At 43.8% G+C, this 25,300-nt stretch overlaps 2 protein-coding genes and 1 long non-coding RNA gene across 4 annotated transcripts in view; 1 reads left to right on the forward strand and 2 right to left on the reverse strand.

The window, feature by feature from the left end:
• Positions 1-10,807, reverse strand: part of LOC148381152 (uncharacterized) — a 33,170-nt gene extending 22,363 nt beyond the window's left edge. The window contains exons 1-2 of the long non-coding RNA XR_015854601.1: positions 10,252-10,807; positions 3,254-3,352 (exon numbers count right to left, since the gene is read on the reverse strand). This is a non-coding gene — a long non-coding RNA (uncharacterized LOC148381152). The remainder of the gene's footprint in view (positions 1-3,253; positions 3,353-10,251) is intronic.
• A 6,450-nt stretch (positions 10,808-17,257) lies between these two features.
• On the reverse strand, positions 17,258-21,758 carry armc1 (armadillo repeat containing 1). The gene is made up of 7 exons (XM_088363118.1): positions 21,532-21,758; positions 20,611-20,820; positions 20,238-20,329; positions 19,785-19,977; positions 19,499-19,615; positions 19,323-19,397; positions 17,258-18,833 (listed from the first exon to the last, which is right to left on the reverse strand). Exons 2-7 carry the CDS (start codon positions 20,770-20,772, stop codon positions 18,636-18,638), a joined length of 837 nt encoding a protein of 278 aa, XP_088219244.1. The 5' UTR covers positions 20,773-20,820; positions 21,532-21,758; the 3' UTR covers positions 17,258-18,635.
• A 243-nt stretch (positions 21,759-22,001) lies between these two features.
• mtfr1 (mitochondrial fission regulator 1) lies at positions 22,002-25,289 on the forward strand. 2 transcript variants are annotated; one of them, XM_088363115.1, is made up of 8 exons: positions 22,002-22,152; positions 22,813-22,921; positions 22,994-23,092; positions 23,471-23,619; positions 23,728-23,966; positions 24,060-24,315; positions 24,413-24,566; positions 24,674-25,289. In XM_088363115.1, the coding sequence occupies exons 2-8, from the start codon at positions 22,886-22,888 to the stop codon at positions 24,719-24,721; spliced, it is 981 nt and encodes a 326-aa protein (XP_088219241.1). In that variant the 5' UTR covers positions 22,002-22,152; positions 22,813-22,885; the 3' UTR covers positions 24,722-25,289. The 2 variants fall into 2 exon arrangements, with proteins under 2 accessions (XP_088219241.1, XP_088219242.1); XM_088363116.1 differs by having other exon boundaries at positions 23,731-23,966.
• Positions 25,290-25,300: the final 11 nt, after the last annotated feature.

Consider the following 25,300-nt stretch of genomic DNA (forward strand, 5'->3'; position numbering starts at 1 on the left):
ATTGGCCCATGCCGATTCAAATACATAGCGAAGAAACATTCCAAAACAACTATTAATTCCGATATACATGTATTATTTCCCTCAGGCAGATCATTTGAGTGTTTAAAAACAGCACAAACAAAAAATGGAGCTCCAGCTCGATTTAATGATTCAACAGCCTGAAAGATGGGACTGGAATAGAATTGTGTGTCTGTATACAGTGAGCGAGGGAAGGGGTGGGGGTTGAGGTGCGTCGGGGGTGTCAAAGGAGTCCTCTAGATCAAATAGCCGCACGTAGCTTGACAGCAGGTAAATGATGTGTCAAGCGAGGGCTGCATTTCAATCCTCGCATATTTTCCAAAAGGCTACTCGCCGTTTCCCGCCCGCAAACACAAGCACTCCACGCTAACTGTTTCTGATTAAAATGTCAATAAGGCGGCGGGGCTCTTTCATCTCTCGGCCCCCGAGCTGTCCGTCTTCGCAACCCGATTCTAGTGGTGGGAGTGGGGGGGCCTCGCACGACACCGAGGTCCGTTTATCCACTCTGAGGACCGGTGTCGTGTAATAATCCGCGTCTCCGGGGAGCATTTAGCCTGATGGGAAACGCTGATTGGGGCAAAAGTGCCAATGTCTCCCCCCCCCTGCCCCCCTCCCATTTCGCTGCAGCTGCAGGTGGCTGCAGAGGTAAACACACTTATCTCGGGATGAAGAAGGGATACATACAGTCCCTCATACATTGCTTATAAAATATTTGGATTCAGTGCTTTAGTGGAACAGCTGAACTTCATTTAGGGTTAATCTGAGCCATTGTGTGCCGACACCCATTTAACAAGAAAGTGAGTGCGATTGCTTAAGTCTAAACACAGCCACATCGTCTGTTATATGAGGGTGTGCACACTTTTGCAACCACATTCTCTGATTCTACAAAAATTTACAGATTTAGAAATGATTCCGCCTTTACATCACATTTTAACAGGGGTGTGTAGACTTTTTATATCCACTAGATACAATTCCCAACAAGAAAAGCGAGAATGAGAAAAGACAAAGGCGGAATATGGTCAGAGCGGGCGGCAGCTGTACCCACAGATGCTCGTGTTAAAACATCCTTATTCACTTGTTCCCCTCCGCTTGTTTGTTTGCTGCTAATTTAGCCCTTAAACGTCGAGGAAAAAAAAAAACATGCAGCTTAGTTGTCATACTAACAAGGCAATTAGCAATCATTACACATCTCAAGACTGCCTGCAGCAGCCCAGTGCTGGTCACCAATTCCCTGATTTCTAATGTCTTACTTAGTCTATTTATTCTCCACTGTATTATCTCCAACATTACATTATCATTAGCTAACAGTGTAGCAAAAAAAGGATGAAGAGGGGCGGCAATTCATAAAATTGTCAACTTTTGAAAAAAAGAACAAAAAACAAGCTAAAAAAATCAAGTCTGGTTGCTAATGCTAACAATCAAGAATTTAAACTGATATTTGAACACAAACGCTGCAGCAACACATTCAGACATTCAATCTCAGTCACATTCTTAATACAGAGCAATTTGCTCGACAAAAATCAGTAAACCCAGTCAACAAATGACACAATATTGAACCATGGCCATTTTGTAGCATCAAAACTAAAATGAATGCATTCGTGCTAATGACACAACAGAGCGTTCATGGTCTTCAGCGCTCTATAGCCTCATTGCTTATGCACATTCGTCTGGCTTGGGACCACACTGCACTGGGGTGGGGGGAGGTGGTGGGGGGGGGGGGGGGCTCACAGGGGACAAGAGTCCCCGGGTCCAGGCCCTCTGTTCACAGGGACCTTGGGGTTGGCCGGGGGGGGTCCCATTCCCACTCCAACCCACATTTACCTGCCTCAGTTCATCAGAGCAGCTATGACAGCCATATGTGAATTTTTATTTTTAGGGTCACAGGACAACTGGAACCAACCCAAGCGTTTTCACCGCAGAGGTTTTCATACCGCGATCCCGCATAAGAAGAGCAACTAACATACCCACAGATGTGATCTGAGCAACTCCTTGACCGGTTTATCTGCCAACACATGACGGACAATAAGGCGTGTCAGTAAACTCTGACATGACAGAACTTCGTCTGCCTGCCCGTCCCCGCGCATCTCGTGACGAGAAGCCCTGTCGCCCTGGACAGGCCTGCTGTCAATCATATGCGCCCACGCCATGGATGGAGTGGACACCAGCGCATGCACACAACACTCAACTCGGTTGGAAAAACACAAATAAGACACTTTACGTCTAATCAAGACCATCCCCTTGTCTTCGGGGTGGGGTTGGGGGGGATAAAGGGAACTATGATGCTTTATTTCTAATCATCGTAAATTACTGATATCAATCAGGTGAGGCTCAAATTAAAACGTCCGCCTTGACAAAGAATGGCAAAGTGAATCGTTTGATTTAAACTCAAAGCGCTACACGTTAGGTCATTGGGGAGCAACGGAGGAATTAGGAGCTATACAGAGTGTTAGCATAGCTATAGCTAGCGAGTAGCTATGCTAAAGTAAATTGTCTTGAAGATATCAAATCAGTCATCCAAAAAGAACCTCTCGTACCGTGACCAACCACTGTCTTTGCATTAACACAGAGGCTAAGTCAAATCTAATAAAGTAAAAGCAATCCAATTTGGGGTTTTATTTTTCTCCTTTTTTTAAGGTAGTATTATTCTAACCTTAAGTGAAGCGCTGTCGTCCTTGCAGGGGTACTGTCACGTTAGGTCACAGATTTAAGGCCTCAGAGTCAAGTAAGACGACGCTGTAAAACGGCTGGAAACTAAAAGCCGCTTTATTGTTGTCAACTTGTGAAAGTAATTAGTGTAATTGATCAAATTATCAGTTTAAGTGCACCCGCTTAGCATGTACTTCTTAAAAAATAGATATATATTCAAAGATTAAAGGCAGCGGTCATTAAAGACCAGTGGTCGAGCACAATGGAATTTCTCCAATTCATCAAATAAGTGTGGCAATTAACTAAGTGAGGGCTTAAGAGTGGTTGAGGGGCGGGCAAAGGGTAAAAAATACAATAAAAGTGACCAGAGCAGAATTATTGTTATGAAGGAAGTGCAGGCAGAAAGAAAAGTTCAACATGCCCTTTTTACAATCTATATTTTCAGCATTTTCATGGAGGGAGGCCTTTGTCTGTCTGGTTTGTGTTTCAGAAACCAAAAATTGTAAAGGGGAATGTTATATAACTTATTTTAAAAACGTTAAGGTTTGCATTTTGAGAACATCAGCTTTAGAGACACATCATAGCTTACCTGTTTTTTGGGTGTGGTCACATGACGTCTGCAACGCGAGTACAAGGGTACGTTCATGTCAATTTCAGTGGACAGAACAGGGCAGTGCAAATCGACAACCTGGGATTAATGAAAACCGATCAATTAATATGAAAACCGATCAATTAATATAATTCATACTTATTCATCGTGTGTTAGCATTAAGCCATCAGGCATTCCTAAGGCAAAGTTACGTCATTCTTTTCAATACACAACAGGTGTTCCACTTTTTTTAGTATTTTGGCTGGAATATTAGATATTGTTTTTTGTTAGCTAAAAGATAACAGGAAGAGTTAGTACAGAAAGCCATTTTGATGGTTAATGTTTTTAGCACTTTGAGGAAGAAGCGTGGCGATACCCCGGGTTGGTTTTGCACTTGGCCCAACGAGGATGGCGGCATCCCTCCCTGCCCAGATTAGCGTTATATTGAGCAGATGGTGGCTCCATTTTGAACTTTTGCACTGGTGCAAAAAAAATGCTTGGGCGGGCGAGTTAGGCCTGTTTTTTTTTCTCTTCTTCTTCTTCTTCCTGGCGTCACTGACAGAAGCTGCGCATCAGTTGAAGGGGATGTGTGAAATAGTGTTCGGCGCTCAGGACACAAACACGGCGGCGAGGGAAGAAGAGGCGCACGGTGCGGAGGACGAACATGCTGCTCCGTCACATGCTCGGAAAAGTCATCCGGCAAACTGCGGGCGTGCTCGTAGTCCATTGTATTCAAAACGACATTATGGGCCGCATTAAACAATGTGGTGGGCCAGATCTGGCCCCTGGGCCTTGAGTAGGACACCTGGGCTCATTGCACTGAGACCTGACAAGACTCCAAAAATCCAATGTCCTTTCGCCAGACCACCACCTACTCCCATTAGTATCATCATGTTGTCCCCCACCCACCCCCGGCAGAGCGGCTTGTCTTGGCAGGCCCCTCGCCCACGTCATGCCAACTGAAGCATTTTCACATTTTGGTCAACGGAGGAAAAAAAAAATGTGGCTAAGGCGGAGGCGACATTTGACTGACAAAGTGACTTTTTTTGGAAGGAGCCCGTGCCCATTCCAGTCAGAGTTTATTGAAGGTGATTTTGATCTCCTCGATGAGGACGGCGCCATCTGTCACCTTGATTGCATGGTGGCCTCTCCGGGGGGAGCGCCGTGGCTCCTGATCGTTTACAGATTGCGCTGCTTGCGTCTCCATAAGGGCCACATGCGCGGGGCCAGATGGTGAGCATACACGCTTATTATGAGTCTTTATCTCTGTGCAGGAAGGAGTGGAACCATTAGGCCTCCCTCAGGATCCCCCCTCCCCTCCCCACCACCCTCCACACACACTCCTCACTGCAGCCGTGCTATTCTTCTGCAAATACACTCTTCTTCACACACACACTTGTCAAAAAAAAAAAGCAAACACACACATGGAGTCAGGGCATGTGATGGCTGTGTTAAAGCATCGGCACACAAACACAAGTACACACATATACACACCACAACACCTGTTCATAATTTGACATTTGACATCGAACAATGGTGCTTTAATTTTTGAAATTTAAATTCTTCTATAATCATCGCAATTAGTGTAAGCGACCCTGAGATTAGGCACAATTTGTGCTTGAATTGAATTCGGGGATTTTTCACTTGCCACTAGAGGGCGCCACACCAGCGAGTGTGCGAAAACCTCGGTCCAAATATGGTCAATTTATTATTTTTCCCCAAATTATTGTCTATCAGCGTCATAATTGTTAGGGATTTTTTACTCTAGTTTACTCTTACATTTAATATTCATTTCCAACTAATTGACATCTTAGAGATCATCTGTGGAGTCTGTCGCCCCTGTGCTTGACATATGCCCCTCATGACCAGGAGGGCCACAATGTCGGCGCTAATTTGTCATGCTCCTTCGCCTTTTTCTTTTTTTTTTGTTGCTTTTTATGATGCTTATTATTTCATTTGGGACATGTTCTAAATGAATCACTAATGATGTTGCATTTAGAACGCCACCACAGGAAAGGTAATTGTCCCAGATTCTCCACAGGGGGCTTTCAATGAAGGTCATTGGGGCCTTGGGGGTGAGCTAATATTGGGCATCACCTGAAAGCGGGTCCGAGCGTACATCGGTGGGGTAGCGCTGGCCTGTTCCAAGAATGACGAAGTCACAGCCAAACACGAGGCATTTACATTAAAAGCTCAGCAGGCCAACGCAGCCTGCAGCACGCCAACATGGTCCTACCAACACACTTTCATCTTCACACTGGGATCGCTTTACAAGACAAAAACATGGACAGAGTGGAAGAACATCCCACAAGGTCGTTAAAAAGTATTTGTGACAATAATCTTAAACACTTATCTCAAGGTGATAAAAACCATAGCAACACTGGATTCCTCGCAAGTTTGGCCAAACTAGTACTTGACACCGCGGGAGCGTAGTTATTTGTAGGTGGGGAGGGGGGGGGGGGGGGCGTTCTTTATGTTTGCTTTGGCTTGGGCACGGAAAGCACATACGCAGACTCTCAGCCTTTTTCATCCCTCTGCATCAATCTGTTCCCAAGCTGTTTCCACATTTGGGCCCGGTTTGCCAAGCTTCTTCCTTGGCAGGGACGACAGGGGATGATTACTGCGAGCCTGCGTCCACCTTTAGACGCCACTCGGAGAATGACGCCATTACACTCATAATCGCGCTTTCATCTCTAAAGTCGTCGCGCGGTCTCTCTGCGTAAATTGTGGCATAAATATTGCCAAACCCGCGAGACAGCTGCGGCCCATTAAAAAGTGTTATGCTTGCTGATAGTCGCATGGCGCCAAATCCGCCGCCAGCAATTAGCCCAGATGAAATGTTTAATTGCGCCTTAATTTCCATCAGATTTATCCGTCAGCCGACCCGTCGCACGTCCTTAACGAATCGAATTAGGCGGCCGGAGATGTTTGCTAACATGACAGACAGGTTGTACAATTTTCTGGGTGGGAGGGGGAGCAAATATCAGTTTTGAAAAATACAGTTACCCACAGTGGGTGTCTGGACAGGTGAATGAGCAAAATATCTGGGCCACTTTTTAAAAAGTAAACAAGAAAATATAGCCCAGTGTCTATGCTAGCAGTATGCAAGAAATTTGGTCGCGTGGAGCACATGCGACGAAGATCGACAGATGGACGACGCAAAAGCCGGGAGAAAAGTCAAGATGGAGGGGGGAGGAGTGGCGGGGATACAAAAGGTGTCCACGTCGACTGCGAGAAAACGCCACCGTCCTGCCAAAGCACGCGAGGGCCCCGTCGAGAGGGGGCCGCTCATGGCTCTCAGTCGCCAACTCCCGAGGGAGCAGACGGAGAGGACCACTTATCGAGTCTGACTGCAAGGCACGCTGATGATTATGCTAATGTTCCATATAAATATCAGCAAGATGCTCATTACTGCTTTCATGTGATGGGGCTTGTTCACGTTGATGCATCATCATTTGGCCTCATGAAGCAACATTACTTATGCAAAGGCTTATCAAGTGGGACAATTTGTGGAAAATTACACCCAAAAATGAAATGTGGATTGAAATACGTTCAAATATTATAAGTATATTAACTAAATCAAAATAAAGAATATTTCCCAGAAATTATTTTTTTAACTCTTAATAGATTTTCTTGGTGATAACATCCATTTCTATTCATTTGAAATAATAAATCAAATGAATCATTTTCTTGATACATTCAGTTGTATTTAACTTTGAAGTTCAATACGTGAGCATTTAATCCTGATAAACTGTTATTTTTATTATTCATTTCCATCTAATTTCATGTCCACTACATTTGAATTGAATGATATGCTTACAGATTCCATTTTGTATATTTATGATGTCATCGAGAGAGAAGGCCAGCATGGGAATTGTTGCCGTATTCAGCAGCATGCGCGCCACCAAACATCATTACAAAGGACCACCAGAGAAAATGAGATGTGTGGGGCAAGGCTCCATAATCAAAAGCGGACCCCCCCCCCCCCCCCCCCCCCCCTCATAATCACCGTCGCCAACTGTCACCCGGGCTCGACGAGGATTTTGCCCCACAAACTCACCGAGTGGCTCTGCAGCGGTCGGACATCCTGCCGAACATGTGGCACCCGTGATAATTACGGCAGAATTAACACAGGGCGGTTTATGGGCCTTCTGCCGCCGCCAAGCGGATGCCAGATAGGCGAGCGCACACACGCGCAAACACACGCGCGCACATGGGGCTAGTATTTGAGCAGCACTCGGGGGGTCCGGGCGCCCACCCGCCTCTCGCACAAACAACTGTTCCTTCTCCTCGAGACGAGTAGCGCTTCTTCGATGCCAAGTGCCTCACTTTGCATTAGTTGGCTTTTTAGAATCACTTAAAAGTGAGGCAGGCAGCTAGTTGGACAATTTTTTGGGGGGCGTAGGTTGAAAAATGTTTAAAACTTGAAAAAAGTTTTTCATCAATGCCAACCTTTGAAATGTGGCTACAAGCGCAGGGAACATGTCCTTGATTTCTCTCATTTGATCAAAATAACACAATCAAAGAAACGGGATCACAGGCCTTGGTGCCTGCCGCCCGTATGAAGTTGATTTTTGTGGAGGATTATCAATGGCTAATGGCAGATGTTTGCACACACCATCGCCCCCCCCCCCCTCCCCCTCCGTACGCTTTGATTGGGAGAGGCGGGATAGGGCGTCGGTGTGTGACAAACAGATGCTCATAACTCAGTTCAGTGAAGAGCATTACTTTCCAATGAAGGCCTGGACACGGGCCAGTCCGCATCGACTGCGCACAGCAAGGCAGGGAGGGAGGGACCGGGCAGCAAAAGTCAGCAACGAAACATAAATGGGTCGCTGATAACAGCAAATTCTCTCGACGAATCCCCTATATCTGATCGTCGCAAAATAATCTAGAATATTATGATATTGTATGATACCATTATGATACGTTACAAAGTCGAAATCCCATCAACACCCACTTTTCCGAAAACTATGAAACCCGCATTATGATACTTTATAACATCGCTGATATTGTCCAACAACGAGACACAGAAACAACCCTTTGATATCATCACGATACATCACATATTGTACAATGTATCATGATACCCATGCACAATATCATGGTACATTCGAAATGTTTATACAACAAAAAAAATTTTGGGGTGGTGGTAGTTGGCAAACCAAGTTACATACATACATCACAATATTTATGATATCATGATACTACAACACCATGCATCACAATATTCTATAATACAGTCGACACTATATCAGCCAGCTTTGTGTCGCTCCTTAACTTCCGTCACCATTTTGCCTAATTTCTTTGTCAATAATGCATGAATGTTAATGACAAAAGGAGGTGGAGCGCATTTAACATCAAGCCCGGGTCGAGTTGGCGTGAGTGCGAGAGAGAGCGAGAGCGAGAGAGAGAGAGCGAGAGAGAGAGAGAGAGAGAGAGAGAGAGAGAGAGAGAGAGAAAATGAGATAGGCCGGAGCGGAGCCGTCGTAAAAGAAAGCTGTCGGTGCGAGCGTAGACACGATTTCACGGCTGGCGACTCGCTCGCGAGTTGAGCTGTCTTGAGCTCAAATGATTCAATTAGGCCAGCTGTCCCTGTTTGTCATGGCTCAACTGGCCGCGAGATTACCTTTTGCGGGGCGCATATAGGCGCCTCCGACGCCACCGCTCCGATACAAAAATACACGGAAAAGAAGCAAAGGCGGTGGCATTAACCGTGTTAGCCACTTAAGCGCTAAATGTGTGCATTCTTCCCCCCATCTAGTCCCCTTGTTGCTCTCTTCAACTTTACGATGGCTACGATATCGCCCTAACACCGTCAAAGTCTGTTATTCATGCTATACATGGCCTCCCTCCCTTCTACTACTACTACTTTCCACTTTGCTCATATAAGGCAGTTAACACCAGAAGTCAATAGAGCTGATGTCTTCTTCATCTTCTTTTAATATAGTTAGCGCCAAGTAACCTCATCAGACGTCGTTAGCATAATTGTCAGTCTGGAGAAGGTGATGGCTCAAAATGGCCAATTAAAAGCTCATTAGCCGCATTAGCGTCTGCTCCCATTTTTGTTCTTTTTCAAATGTAAACAACAGCCATGTTAAACGCGCGCAACATGCTAACCGGGAGCCTGCTAGCAAACAAACTCAGAAAAACAAGCAAGGAAACTTGCTTGCTTTTTTTTTTTTGCCAGTGCTGAAGAAAGGGAGGACGTGGTCTTGGTCTCTGAGCTGTCAAATCTCTCAGTGGGCTCACGTTCATCACAGTGATTGAGAACAATGCCTCGGTGCAAAGCTAGCATTCATGGGCCGCCTAGCGCACTGACTCCACGCCTTTGCCTTCATTAAAGCAATTTTTGTCACTTTCACTAGTCAAAGCTGGTTTTCTTTTTTTAATCATGGAAATAAATGGTCACATATCACAGAACCACAATGGCAAACGAATTTTATAACATGCTAAAAGTAATCCAGATTAGGTCAGGATATGCTAAGCATTTAAAAACAGCCTACTAAGCAAAATAAACTTACCACTACTTATCAAGAATAGGAAACCAAACAGATTAGCAATTTCAAAGTACAACAAATCCAGGTTGCAGTCCTGTGTGTCTGTGCTGTCGTGTGTCTTTCCTGAGTTATTTGACCCAAATATTTAACTGGTTCTTTTATCACAAACAAGATATTTAGGTTGAATTACCTGACATGTTTCGCCTTGTACTTCTGCCTTCATCAGTACAAGGCGAAACATGTCAGGTAAATTCAACCTAAATATCTTGTTTGTGATAAAAGAACCAGTTAAATAATTGACAAGTGACAACAAAATGAACATAGCACAACTATTTGACCCAAAGTTGAGGTTTATCTTCAATACTTTTGTTAATTCCACAGTTCCAGGGTCACTTTAAGTTGATGCACCTTAATGCCAACAAAAAATAAACTATTCAGTGTCATCAAACTGTGGTGGAAGAAAAACTGTGTGATAAACAGTGTTTTCAAAATCCTTACTTTCCACACAGGCGCCCAATCACTTATCCAATCAGCTGCTCTGACCCAAAAAGGCGGGGCAATGAACAATTTAAACCAATCGGTGACACTAACCGGAATTGAGTGTATTTCCAATGCAAACATACGTTTTTGACTCCTAAGACAAATTCAGGAGCATTGAAAGGTCTTTGTGGTTATTGCGGTGTAAAAGTAGCGCTACTGTCAAACAGCCTCCTTCAAGGTCTCTATGATGTCATTATGAGGAATCACAACTGAATGGATGCTCTGGTGTGTAATAATGGACATCCATATCAATACAGAGTGACTGCTGGGTTTAATGGAGCTCCCCAGTCAGGCTAGTGTGCAATGTTCAGGCCCATTTATTTTGCACTCCCACTGCAGCGAGGCAAAGGAGGGAGGGAGGGGCGGGAGGTTCTTGACCCCAATGAGCTGCCTGCTTTGCTCAGGTGGCACTGAAGCCACACAAAACGCTTTGCACATTGAAGGAAGGCGCTGACAGGTCCTTCCTGGGTCTCTCGATGACGCTCAAGGCTTTTCTATGCAGACCTGGCACCGTGATAGAATTTAATTTTTTTTATTAATTAATTTCAAATTAATATACACTAATAAAAACTATTACAATAAACAATGAGACTGCAAGAAAACATTTTAGACTGAGCAATTAGGACTTTATCAAATGCGCATATTAGTTGGAAGAAATGCAATTTTGATGAAGCAATCAGTGCACGTGTCATCATCAAAGAATGAAAATAAGTTTAGAAATCAAAGAAGTGAGGGAAAATGTGCGCGCGTGTGGTCATGAAGCGTTGGCGGGAAGTGATCATTACTTTAATTGATGATAATGCTTTTAATGATTGAACATTTTGTCTAATTGATGGTGATTGATTGCACATTAGCACACAAGGAAAGTGAATCAGCGAGCTAATCAGGGAGACGACAGCACGGGTCAACGCCACCGTGTGACGGAAACATACAGCGCGCACACATGCGTGGTGTTGGGGGGGGCAGCAGATGGACGGGGAGTGGAGAAATCATTACAAGAAAATGTGCACATTAAATATTACTTTGACTCACTTCTGGTTGTTTTTTTCCTGTCACATCGACTTGGGGTGTTATGGTAAAAATAATAATAATAATAATTCACTGGTGAGGTAAATGTCGTTTTTCAGTTCCTGCAGTTCAGAAATGTGTTTTTTCTTTTTTCTAATTCACTTCAAGTTACAAATTGACGTCCATAGCCGTCAATGGCAGTGAATGAGTTAAAAATAAAAACAGCAAAGTTCAGGGACATTAACTGTTAGAATAATTTTTTTGCAGAAGCACTGGTCGGCCTGAACCGGAGGTCTCATATCTTCGCTCAAGCCAACATATCTGTTTAGCTTTAAGGAGTTCTTATACTCCCTTCTTTTTCTTATCTGTGAGAGGCCCTCGCTAGTTATGAACAGAACACCTTTGTTCTTTGTTTAGTTCAAGAGAAGTTCTTTCTCTTTTATACCTTGTAGTTTCTATTCATACATTGTTGTTGACCGGGACAGCTTTTAAGTTATCCCATATTTACTCAATGTTTGTTTAAGTAGACTTCATGCAAGTTATCTCACATCTACTTAACGTTTGTTGGAGTGTATGCACGAGAGGTATCTGATTATTCACTCATCATTATTATTGTGTGAAACGTAGCAAGAAAGTCTAGAGCAGGGGTGTCCAAGTCCAGTCCTCGAGAGCCGCATTCCTCCATGTTTTCCAAGTTTCCCTCGTTAAACACACCTGATTCAATGATCAGGCTCCTGCACAGGTGTGTTTAACGAGGGAAACTTGGAAAACATGTAGGAATGCGGCCCTCGAGGACTGGACTTGGACACCCCTGCTCTAGAGCATTGTTTTACAGGGACACGGCCTCCAGGTTTGGAGATCGCAGCCGAGAACGAGGCTACCAACCACCTCAGAACAGACTCTGCATTCCTGGGGTCACGAATCGGCCAAGGCCATGCGGCCTTGCACCACACAATATTGCTAGCTAGCTAATCAGCGTTGCTCCAGCCACAATCTCCCCTCCCTTTAGTGGAGCAACGCCTCTTGTAACCAGGGCAACCCAAAATAAAAAGAGGAGATAGCGGAAGAGGAGTCCAGAATTGGTGGAGGACTGTAACTGGGCCTTCTACGTAATTCTCCTCGGGAGCAAAAGGAATACTGGTTGTCTTCTCCTCTTTGTTTCCAGCGTGTGGATTAATGGCTGATGGTATTTAGACCTGACATTAACGCTCAGGTTTGATGCAGGTGTACCTAATATTGTGATCCACTCTCCGTATGCAAATGTGAAGTGGCGAGGTGGTGAAGTGGAATGTTGGAGTGCGCCGCCCTTTGGCACCGATGAGTGTCTCCGAGTGGCTTTGAGTTTAATGAATATAAGTACGATAATGTGATTTGTCTAATAGGGTGACATCGTCTAATGGCGGCCTGTGATGATGATGAATCATACGCTTTTCTGGGAGACAAAGCCGACAGCCGAGGTGCTCGGTGAGGAGCGAGTCCGCTGGGCTCTTTTTAGCTCCTAATGCCAAAAAAATATATATAAAATTAAGAAACATGACAAAAAAAGAACACTAGGGCTGGAGAGGGAAAGTCAAATAGAATAGACTGAATAGTTGATTCTCGAAAGACAAACGAGACACGTAGCGAGTGTTACGTTAGCTTGAGGCACTCGCCGTAGTGACGAATGGCGGCAGACGCATCTCACCCAAGGTTGTTTGAAAGACGCCAAGTGAGATAGGAAAGAGGTGGGTTTTTTTTGGAGGGGGTCTTCCTCCTCTGTCGCCGTTTGTCACTGTGATATCTGCTAAACGTGATAATTAATACCCTCATTTTCACTAGCGAGCCACTCGGTGAGGGCCCTAATTAAAACTGATGTAGCTACTTAGCGCAGCCAGCATCACAGGTGGGGCCAAATTAATCAGCAAATAGAGCTAAATTGGTCGCACTTGGTGTTTTTTCCTCATTTTTATATTTTCTTTTAATTCGCTGCAACATAGTCGTCGTACATTTCAGGTTTAACGCATACATGGTGATGATATTACGTATGTTAGCCAATTCGTGTCCGGTGTTCTACCTCTTGACATGAATGCTATCAAGTTTGGGGTTACTCGATTATTTTCAGTCAAAACTTTACCAAACGAGAAAAACTAAGTCAAAAGATTCTGACAGCGGAATGTAAAAAATCATCACGTGTGTTTATGAATGTTTCATTCGGTCACGGCAAATAAGGAGAGTTAATTGCAAGTTTCCATAAATTAGCAAATTGTTATTTCATGTTAATCACAGTTCTTCGGCTGCTTCCTTCCTTCATGAATAATTTAACAATCAGCGCAAACACACACCCCAAAACAGTTTGTTAGGAAAGAATGGGGACAAGAATTGTTCACTTTATAAAAGAAGTGTTTCATTTCCATAACAGCAACTGACATATTTGGTGTCAAAAGTGGAACCCATTGGCTGAATGGAGCAAATCGGAAGAACGTCAGGTTTCAATTTTATAAGGGACAAGCCAAAGGTTCAAACAAAGCCATTCTATCAGGGGAATTAGAAATAAATAACAATGGTGGAAATGCGAGGACGGGGAGCCGGGCTCAGAAAGGGGGTGTCGGTCCTCGCTCAAGGGGTTAATATGGAGGCGGAGGAGGGCATCCAGTCAGAAAACAAGAGCTAAACAAATCTGCGATGTGGAACATGGAAGTGAGTGAGAAAGAGAGAGAGCAGCCACTCAGGAGGGTTTAATGAGAAGTGGGGGGCTACACAATGATGTGGCCTTTGAGTGGAGAGAATGGCCCTAGTCGAGCATGGCCCCTGAAATGAGGTGAGACTGGCGTCACCTGATCCACAATTATCATGGCTGACAGGGAGGGAGGGAGGGAGGGAGGGAGGGATAACGAAATGGGGGAAAAAAAAAAATCACAATTGACTTTATGGCAAATTGTCAGCGCCCTTGCAGGACTCAATGAAAGCTTGTTAGAAAGATTTATATTTTAGAAGGCCAGCCGGCTGGACTAGAAGACCGGGGGACACTGATCAGGAGACGTCTGATGAAAACGACATGAACAGAAAGTGCGAAAGAAATAACAGGAGTGCCGATGATTAAGTGGTGTTAAGGAGCAGGAACACTTGTTTGCAAGGACAATCTTTGTGTACTTTTGTGGCGCGCCGGCCGCCTCCATCTTTGTGCAAGCATGAAATGTGTTTAAAGAGATGAATCGGGATCGGACGAGCCGTCCTGACATGATTATGAGGGATTCATCTGCGGCCATCTGCCGGCGTTACAAAGAGGGGGGGGGGGGGGGGGGGGGTTGGGGGGGGGAGCGCGGACCTTCTGTTGAGCGAGCATGCCACAAAGCCAATGCGACACAGACCCCACGGCTCCACTACTTAACGTGAACGCTTTGCTGTGTGAAGGTGGGCTTTGGTTCCTGTCAATTAAAATATGTTTTGACATGTTTGTGGAGCCCTCTTAAATAGGAGAAAATTACTTTGAAGCCATTTCGTACGGGCTTATGTAAGCAGTGGGGACTTTTTGCAGGACACTTTTCAGGTATTATCATATTCGCACACCATGTGGACGAAAGTGGGGGCATAGCAGATGGGCTTCGTTGCTCACAACAACGTCCACTTGTCTTAGGTTGTGTAACAGCCAGCACAATTTTTTAAGTCACACCTTTATTCATTTTTTTTTCTCGCTTTCACTCGGATTTTCACAACAACATTAGGACAATGCGGAATATTGTATTACCGATACAGACAAAGCATTCATATAATTATGAACTCACCATGTAATGTGTTATAAACTCAAACTTTCTGGCAGGAAAAAAATCCACGTGGTTCATGTATGTATTTAAATTTTTCGGGGGGTTTTCCCCCAGACAATTCTCTTTTCTCGTACGCCAGGAAAGTCGGCTTAATTACGGCGCGCTAATAACCTGTCACAGAGGCGAATGCGGATGTCACACCATATTGCCGAGCCCTAATGGCGGTGGGCAGATCCACTGATGAGCAGTTTTGGGACAATTATGTTCAAATCTCCGCTTGCGTGTGGCTTGATCCAGCACACACATAAGCTGAGTGACAGGCCAATACATGCATGCACTTTTTGGACCTTGAACCCACCCACCCTCCTCCTCCTCCTCGCAGGCGATACTCTGTCGCAGTTTTTATTATCTTCCTAATCCACATATCCGGCCAGATATGCATAATATCGTGAATTATTTTGACACCGGGGACCTTTTAATTCTCAACAGCCATAATTCATCCTACCAATCGAGTGTGTTGAGAGAGGATGTCGCTGGGCGGACGTGGTCATGTCACAGGGGCTGAAGCATCCCTCCCCCCCAACCCAACACAACTTTCCTTCCCTCCCTGGCTGAATCCAATCATCCAAGTGGGGGAGGGGGGGGGGGGGGGGGGGGCAATAATGAGCTATGACCACAATTACAAACTTTTTGTGTGTGTCAATCTGATCAACGGATGCATGCTTCTGCTGCAACACATGGGCATGAAAAGGTTTGATCGCCAATCACATTTGGAACCTTGTTGCTAACCAAAACAGCAGACATTTTAGTTTGTCATTTTGATGAAATTCCAAAGCTTTCTAATTTTGGCTGGCTAGCGAAACGCTAATGCTAAAACATTGTGAGAAACTAATATAACAGCTTTTAAGCAATTGATATTTGAACACAAATGTACCAACACATTCAGTTATTGTAACGGGTACTCACATTGACACATTCTTTATCGTCTGCGAGGAGCTGAGACAGCTGAACAGTACAGACGTCGTGCTTCTAGATGCTCAACGTAGAAGGCAAGCACAATGGCCATTCAATTGCTGTAGAATTTGACTAAAAAAAATAAATGTGAAAATCATTACAATTTTTGAAGGGCTGAGGCTGGAACAGATTAATTGCATTTCTATTCATTTCAATGAGTCAAGATGATTTGAGACATTGCTGTATTTCTCCGTCAGGGTCAGGAGTCTTGCATCAACGTTGCGCGATGCTCAAACAGTCAGCGTGACCTTCGCTCGGGCGCGATAACGAGAGACATTACATCTCAACAACACAGATCAAGAGAAATGTCTCAATTAAAGCTCCCGGGGAAGGAAGAAGAAGAAGAGTTATCACTCCCGCCATGCTCGCCGCATCCTCTAAAGTTATTTGACATAAATTGCCAGAGTCACATCATTTCCTGCCACCCCGGCCGCCACCGCTGGGATTTACGGCCGATAGCGTTGACTTGGCCTGCCGTCCCACCGCAGCGGGACCCTCAACGCACGCCCACATACAAATGCAAATAGACACGGGCGCCGACGCGATAGGAGACAGTTGATTGGCTTTTAGCCAAGGCGAAGTGTCCAATGTGGACAAGCTTCTCAAAAAGGACTATCATATTTAATGTCATTATATGGAAGCATACGAATCCCTCCAGAACGTCATTTAATGCACAATAAAGCGCCTCGTCTCCAATATTCACCAGTAAAAGCAAGCTGATGGCTGCACGGATACTGACGATTATGATTGCAAGGTGGTGAGTGCGATAATTTATTGTAGATTGAAATGCGGGATCAGCAAGTGCAGCTCCATTTGCTTTTAAAAGCTACCAATTTATTATTGTTTTTTTTTGTATATGATAACTTGAAACCGTGTGGTTAATCGTAATTGTATTTTCAATGTTTTTTGTCAGTCAATTCTACACAATTATATATACTTATAATTTATTGATACTTTTGTCAACAAGTGTCAGATATTAGGATGTGTACCTAATGAAGTGGCTCAGCAGGAAGTGACATCATAGTCCAACAGTGTTGCTCCAGGGCCTGCAGCTGGGCCTTGGCTGCTGCCTGCTGCCTGGCCACCAGCACCATGCAAAAGCTGGGGCAGGTGGATTGCCTCCCTTACTACCCTAAGGCACCTCTCCTTTCAAGAAAAAGTGATTTAACATATAAGAAGAAAACTGCACAAAAACAACAAAGTTGAAAGAATTTGAAGTTTATGGTCATTTGACAGGAATGAGCATTACAGTATATTACACAGGTGGACGTCTGTACATTTCTGTCATTGGGCTCAAAAGTGAGGACACGGAGCAACACGCGAGGACGACAAACAGTTAAACAAACAAAAAATACTGATCATTGTAACGCAATGTCTTGAAAACGATGGCTTACCAGGATGTAGCCACCACCGCTAGATTTAGGTCACGCTGCTGTGTTACAACCTTGACTAACAAGAGATGAGACAAGTGGCCTAGTCAGCGCTACGCTGTGTCGCATTGTTATGTACAGGATGTTAATTATGAGAGACGTAATGCTGGCAAGATAACGGGCAAACCTGGGATGGGAGGTAAGCACTTTCGGCAACAGAGATTTCAATTTTGTGGCGTTAGCCGCGCAAAAAAAAAACCCAGACAGAATGTTTCAGGGTTACTTGGGCTTGAGTGAAGCACCATTTACAAAATGTAGACATGATACTTTTATTCATGTGTAGTATCGGGGTACTCTCACTTTTCCGATCAGGGGCCATTGGAGGTGAGAAATAATAAAAGCAATCAAACAAATGTTTATTAGACTTTTCTGGGCTGTTTTATAATCAGGGTGACTCTTATAAAAGCCTGTCATGTCATGTTAATAAAATACTACCAAAACGTAAATAAAATTTTATTTTTTATAAATTCAGAATTGAAGCGTGAAATGAAATGAATGCCAAAAATATATTACAACTTTAAATTACTTTCAATTGTAATTCATTCTTTTTTTGTAAATTAGGGACTAATAATAATAATATAATATAAATATTTACATTTTTATTAACTGTAGGTTGTATTATTTTTTTCCTAAAGGAAATAAGCCTAAATTCTCAAAACAGAGAAAATAATAAACATTCATTTGATGTATTTTTAAGTGTTATTATCATTATTATTACAGCTCTAGGGGGATTAAAATGGCCACCAAAAGAAAAAGCCACATATTCTGCGCTCTCTAAGGATGCTCCAAAAATGAATAAATACAGAAAAATGTTCCCCAAAAAAATAAAAGGCACGCAGAATTGTGGGGGCAAGATTGGCACTAATGCATGTTAAAGTGAAAAATAAAAAAGTGTGAAAATATTAGTATGATAAATATTCTCGTTGGTAGGTACGAGGTGGGTCATGCAGAGAAAAAAAAAATCTCCCAATTTCATGGTATGAGCATCCTTGGTGTCAGCTGATTTCAAGTCCTATAGTTTGGGATATACAGCGGCTAGCTAGCGTACGCTTAATATACGCACACAACGTCGCTCTGTGTGCGTGCCTGTGCGTGTGTGTAAATCATGCCGACTCGGTATTGTGGTAGAATGTTGGGGAGAGTGGCGGGGTCACCAATAGAAGGAGCGAGTCAGGAAGTTGGCGGCGGTGTTGAGCCAGCCCATTCCGTCCGCGACAGATCCCATGCGCGTCACCGCCTTGTCCGGATCCTGCGACGGACTCTCCTCCTCGGGCAGGTAGTCCGGAATGTCCGTGTTCTCCTCCACCACCGACGTTCCCTCGCCGTCCTCCTGGAACGGCATGATCAGCTGCGACACACGCGCACATACACACACACACGCACACACACACACAGCATTCTAAGACATTAGGTAGGACTTTTAATTGTTCTTGTATATCCAAAAGCCCAAATCTGGATCATTTGAATTAAGCTGTACTAATAAGTGGAACTATAAAAAAACAGGATAAAAATGATCCGTCAGTAAGAGCGACTTACTTTTGGCTTGTAAGATTCTGCCCATTCGATGCCCATGGGCATTCTAACACATCAAGTGAAATTTTCCTTTTTGTCCTTTTTCAAAGGGAGCATCCGAGCCACCACTAAAAAAATGCCAGTTGTTGTTCAACATGAGCTCCTTGCTTGAAGTCATGACTGAGCCAAGCCTGCCGGCTGTTGGTCATAGCAAGTACTGACATACAGCGGTTACCAAACACTACTAGCAGTAGTTATTATAATAATTATGATGATTGTTTTCACAATTTTTTGACATGTTCAAAAGGAAATGGGTCTTCCTCACCTCTCCTCCGTCGTCTGTCCTCAACACCTGTTGGGCTTTCATCACTTTCGTGGAGTTGATGGCTGTACCCAACGCCTGTCACACATCACATTATTTTTTTATTAAGTGGGTTGGCTCCCGAAACATTGTGTGCATGAAGTTTCAGTTCCGAGACAACAAGCATTGCGCTTGCTTACATCAGCTTTAAGGTCAGAGCGGATCCTGACAACGCATCTCTTGACGGCCATCTGGAAAGTAAAGCTGATGACCCCTCGGATCTTCAACAAGGCCTCCTCGCATAAGCTCCTGCGAGTCTGCTCGCCAGGCAGGAAGCAAAAAGGAATAATTGAGTAAAGATTTATAGTCTTGTTTTTTTTTTCAATAAACATTAAACATAACATAAAAGCAAAGACAGAAATTTCAATGTGGTTATTCTTTCTTGCACCACTGGAGGGAGCTCACATATCACAGACGGCCACCTACCGAGTCGTCCAGGCCGTCAATGTGCAGCACGACCGTCTTGGCCCTCTTATTGTTGGAGCCCAGGAAAAACTGAGCCTTTCGTCGGCATGAGGCGGCCGCCGCCTCCGCCTGCTCTGCTTCCTCTTTACCGGCCGACTGGAAGATCTCGTAGATCTCCGAGGCAAGCAGTTTGGTTTCACCGGGCGACGTGCTCCTTCGTCCGTACGGATGAACAGAGAAAACGTGTTAGACCACAGAAATGTTCCTTTAAATGGTTCCTTCCTTTTCACAAAGTTTGTCTAATGTCTATACTGTCATGTTAATATATTCACAAATTTTGTTTAGTTTTTTTCTACTTCTGTACAATTAAAAAAAAGACACTTATTGCAATATTATATTTGTGCGGAATGTCCATGCTGCTTTAAAGAACCATTGCAGCCCATCTCAAATGGTTTGTGTGTGTGCGCCACTTGCTTCTGCATGACATTCTGCAAACTCAGCATCATGCCCAGCTCGCCCTTCATCTTCTCCCGGTTGGCTCGACATTCTGCCAGGTAGCGCACAGCCTACAAACATCCACACACATCCACACACATCCACACACACACACACACACACACACACACACACACACACACACACACACACACGAGGATGAGTTAGGGGGCAGCCATTTTGTGGCTGAAATGTGCATGTCGTGCCTCAGTGTTTAGTTACGCTTCATAGGTTTCTGTCAAGCAACAGTTATTCCAGAAGCTTTTTTTTTTTTTTTTTTTTTTTTTTTTAAGTTTGACAATAATTTCGAACCACCAAATGTATCTTGTTTATCATATGGCAACAAACTTACCAGCAATGCAGAGTAGACCACCTGCGGGTTCGGGTGGTCTAGGAAAAGGATGAGCCCCGGTAAACATCCCTCATCCTCTACGATGGCCCTGCGGTTGAGGGGGTCTGCGGCAAGGTCCCGCAGCTGGTTCACCACCGCCAGCGCATCCAACTCCGCACTCATGGCGCCTCCCGTCCGGCGGCCACGCACATCCAACCGAACTCCACCTGACTGCAACAGAAAACACAATAATGTCATATGCAATACAGTGAGCGAATTTGATGCTCACTAAAAGCATTGCATGAGATTATGTCCCATTCTTTATATAAAGCAATGTTAATATGAATATATAAGAATCAAAGACTAATTAATGTACAAAACAATTACTGTATAGCTGCAACCCTGGTTCGTGAGTAGTACAGGATTTCCTCATATATATTTAGAATACCTCTCAGAAGATCACATAATAAGAAAGGGGAAACGGTGCTTGCTATTATTTGTATCAAAGCTTTGAATTGTGAATGTTAAGTAACAAAATGGTGTAAGAGATTAGGAACTAGCCCAAAATGGGAATTTAAGAAGCTTAAAGCAGCAATTGGTTGACCTATTTATCATTAGAGCACTTGTATAACACAATAGTCGTCCGTGGACACAGCTAATAAGGAAGTTTTGAGGCACATAAAAACAAAGGAATTGCTAACTTTAAAATTTACATGGACTAGTCAAACCTGACGAGCTTAATGCTTCATTAAATGTATTTTTACAAAGTTCATGACATTCGTATAAACACCCAAACTGAAGGAAACAAAGGATTTGAGTGCATTTGAACGTAAATATTTGATGACGTTTTGTTCGACCCCGAGCCTCACCTCAAATTTCGCCCTAGTAAAAGACCGAGACGGGTCGCCAGGCTATGCTAAAGCTAACTCAATTCAACCTTACCTTTCAGTCACTATTCGACGAAAACATGAGACAGCCGCGGCCAAACGTGGGTGACACAAGACACAGATATGTCGCGCAGGGACAAAATGTCGCAGTTTTAAAAACAACCTTTGCTCATGTAAGTGAATAACCGCTGGGCCCTCCGCCTTTTCTTCTATTAAGCCCGTTTAGCTAGCAGCAGTGAACACTGTTTTGGGTTTTGGGGCACGTCAGTGGGTACGCTCGTCGAAAATATTTCACTATAGCGGCTCTAGTGGTTCCCAGGTGTTAAAACAGCCACATTTAAACCGGGACACGCAAAACTAATAATCGAACGCACTCTAAAATTCCACTACATGATTGGACAGTCTTTTTTGAGCGACTAGATTGAAAGCCTATTGTAAGAGAGCCTTGTTAAAATGCCTATATTATATTGGCTATAATAGATGACAATCAACACGATTGTCAAATAGCGGTGGTGTACTGCGAAAGAAGTGGATTTTAATCCCCATAATCCAATTGGTTCAGCGATTTTAATGACTACCTCCATAGTCACTACTCCTGCGGGATATGTCCGACGGCGAAACAAGGTGGAAACTACTGTGAAGGTTGTCAGAAAAGCTCCCAGACATATTTTATAAGGTATCCTAATAGATATTTTACACTTTGTAAATGTTTATATGTTTTACGAGACTTAATCAATTGCGTTGAAGCGTTCCTTTTCCTTGATTTCAACCGTTGACGTTGCTTTCGTAGCTCCCAAAAATTGGTTCAATCCGGTTAGCCACGATGGCTAAATTTAGCATCAAGTCGTAAGGATCTACGAATAAAAGCGAGCAAATGATAGTTTTAACTCGAATCGTGTCATTTATGCCATCTAAATAAGACAATGAGATTTGTGATTTTTAGTTTTCTTTCTGTCTACTTGTCAAATCTTATAACAGTGTAGGTGTTGTCTACAAACGTTTTATTATTGGTTTTAATATTTTTTATTAACATTTCACATTCCGGTTAAGATCGAATAAGAGTTTGCACCGCAATAGCTTTATTTTTATAAAGTTCAAGTTTTTGAGGAAGATTGTTTTTGCAAATGTCATTGATGTCATGCGTGTTTGACATGATGCAAGTGTGTCTTTGAATAAGGTTCGAAAAATATGATTAAAACAGCAGGATTCTGTCATTTTACAAACGTCACTTAGCAAACAAACTACAGTTTTAAACATCTAACAATATAGTAGTTAATAAGATTGTGACCACAAAATTGTTTCTGCTATACTATAAGATAAAATGTTTCTCCATTAGAGTCTTGTATGGTCATGACGTCATCACCATTCGAGTGTGCGTCAAACATCGCGTTCTCAGTGCCTCAGAAGCAATGAATAAACACTATGAACACATCGAAATGGATCTGGTAGGTGAACAGATTAATTTCAGGCTCATTTGTGTGCAGAATTGTAACAAAATGTTTTTGTGGGACAAATAGACTTTTGGATCAGCCAAACCCTACGGGTCCTCGAGGAGTATCGTGAGGAGGATAGCGAGCAACCTCCCGCTCAAACCCTGCCCGAGGGTTCACTTTCAGGTGAGAGATGGCCACCAGAAATGTCATGTGACTTCCGCCTGTACGTCAACTTGTTGACATCACATCCAACTTGGTTGACTTATGTCCAACTATAAACAGTCACTGAGGAGTGACACTGCAGCTCTTGAAAATATTGGCTGTCACTTTTTTCCCCTTCTCTTTCAACATGCCTTTTTCCTCTTTTCCCACTTTTCTTCTTTCCAGCGGCCCAACCTATGTTATGCGGAATACAGTAAGTCTGCTTTAGGTCAGTTTGTTCGCAACGATTCTCTGAATCCTTTTCTCTTTGTTTCCAATGTGATGGACCGCTAACGAGCTAACAATTACCATGCTAATGTAAAGGCGTGGATACCTAAACATAGCCTTTCTTTGTCCCAGCTGTATCCATTCGACGAGGATACAGGCGTCCTCAGTATGAGGAAGGAGCATGTCGTGGCCTCACTCGCCGACGTCTCCTGGATCAACCAGGAGGATGAAGATGATGAAGATGACGACAGGGAGCAGCAGGAAGATAATGTCAGACCTTGGTGAGAAATTAAACACATTGCGGCCACTGGCGTCTTACCATTACTGTCCCATTTACAGAATCTGAACATTGCATCATTGATAGAAAAATAATTGCCACTATTTCTCAGCAGTTCAAGGGCTCCCCGGGGTCTGGCATTCCGGACCCGCCCACCTCGGCCCCGGAGAACCCGCCTGGTCCGGCGGCGCTCACTGCCCAGCCTCCACCAGGGCCCTTCGGACCCCCAGGGTCCGGCCGCGGCTAATGACGAAGCCATCCAAAAGATCAGCGCGCTGGAAACGGAACTGGCAAAGTTGCGAGCACAAATAGCCCAGATCGTACTGGCCCAGGAGAAAAGCGCCCATACAGGTAGGGAAATTCCTCCTGTTGGTGTAATGCGCAAAATTCCCGATAGGTGGCAGTAGAGTATCAAATTCGGCATTTTTCTTCCACTGACCTCAGATGCATCCACCGGAACAAGTCCTTGCCCGCCCACCCCTTGTGGCAGTGGGCCTCCCCCACCACCTCCTCCGCCACCGCCTCCTCCTCCACTTCCTCCTCCGGGACTACAGCGCACCTTTTCTGCCATTGACCTGATCAAGGAGAGGCGCGGCAAAAAGACACAAGGCCAGACGGAACTCAAGCCGCACGCCGAACTCCCGAGCATGCTGGATGTCCTCAAGGACATGAACAAAGTAAAGCTGAGATCCGTCAAAAGGTAAGTACACGGATATTTGTAACAACAGTCAAGATATGATGAGGATAAAATAATATTTTATCAGCATCATACCTTGGCTTTTGTTTTTTGTGAGCAGTCGGCCGGTGGAGAAGAGCGACAAGCTGAAGGAGCCGGTGGACGCCGCGGCGCTCATCGCACAGGCTCTCAAGAGAAAGTTTGCGCACACGTACCCGCAATCACCACGCAACCACAAAGTGGATCAAGTCAAACATCCTACGGAGAGCTCTCTGGTAAACAAGGCACAACAATTATTGGATTGCAACCAAGTCCAAAATATTAGCAAATAATAAAGGGCACATTTTTACTTTGTCTTTTTTTTTTTTTTTTTTTTTGACAGTTTGGTCAGCACATGTTGAGATCAACCGGGAAGCTCAAGTTTGTCTAATGCAACTTCCTGACCAAGGGGAGGCTTTGAATGTTCCAAGTGGCCAATGTTGTTACTTTATTCCTATTTGTGGAAGCACAAAAAGAGATGTACCTCTGAATTCTGACCCTGCGTTCAGTTTGGTACACTTAAGTTATATAACGTGTTTATTTCTTTTATAAATCTCAGTGTTGTGAGAGTCTAACTGGGCAGATGTTAAATTATGATTGATGCATCTTATGATAGTTTGTTCTAAAATTGTTGCTTTAAGGTGAACACTAACTTTGCAAACTTCAAAGCCAAACTTTAATATCACGTGATTATATTTTATTATTTTTTAAATCAATACCTCATTTGATGGTAATAAACGTCACCTCGATTCTATTATGCGCCAGTGTTATATTTTAAATTGTGATACAATGCAGCGGACGTGTCATGAATGACATTATTTATGATTTGTGTTATTGTTAATTGTTTTAAGAGGGAAGGTGGAACGACGTGATTTGTTCAAAATCTTTTGCAGGGGGATTATGTTCAGTTAAGATGCTGTCCAATTGTAAAGTTATTGAATAAAGCTTTTTAAGTCTTGGACCAGTCCAA

Source organism: Syngnathus floridae, chromosome 20 (assembly GCF_059516105.1).
Source record: "Syngnathus floridae isolate MCC-2025c chromosome 20, RoL_Sflo_1.0, whole genome shotgun sequence".
Lineage (NCBI taxonomy): Eukaryota > Metazoa > Chordata > Actinopteri > Syngnathiformes > Syngnathidae > Syngnathus > Syngnathus floridae.

Coding starts and splice junctions, on each gene's coding strand:
- mtfr1 (XM_088363115.1), top strand. CDS start 22,886: ATGAATAAACACTATGAACACATCGAAATGGATCTG. Junction 23,620..23,727: donor GAAGATAATGTCAGACCTTG/GTGAGAAATTAA, acceptor ACTATTTCTCAG/CAGTTCAAGGGCTCCCCGGG. Junction 24,567..24,673: donor ATCCTACGGAGAGCTCTCTG/GTAAACAAGGCA, acceptor TTTTTTTGACAG/TTTGGTCAGCACATGTTGAG.
- armc1 (XM_088363118.1), bottom strand. CDS start 20,772: ATGAGTGCGGAGTTGGATGCGCTGGCGGTGGTGAACCAGCTGCGGGAC. Junction 19,978..20,237: donor TTGCAGAATGTCATGCAGAA/GCAAGTGGCGCA, acceptor GTACGGACGAAG/GAGCACGTCGCCCGGTGAAA. Junction 18,834..19,322: donor GGACAGACGACGGAGGAGAG/GTGAGGAAGACC, acceptor CGTGTGTCGCAG/CTGATCATGCCGTTCCAGGA.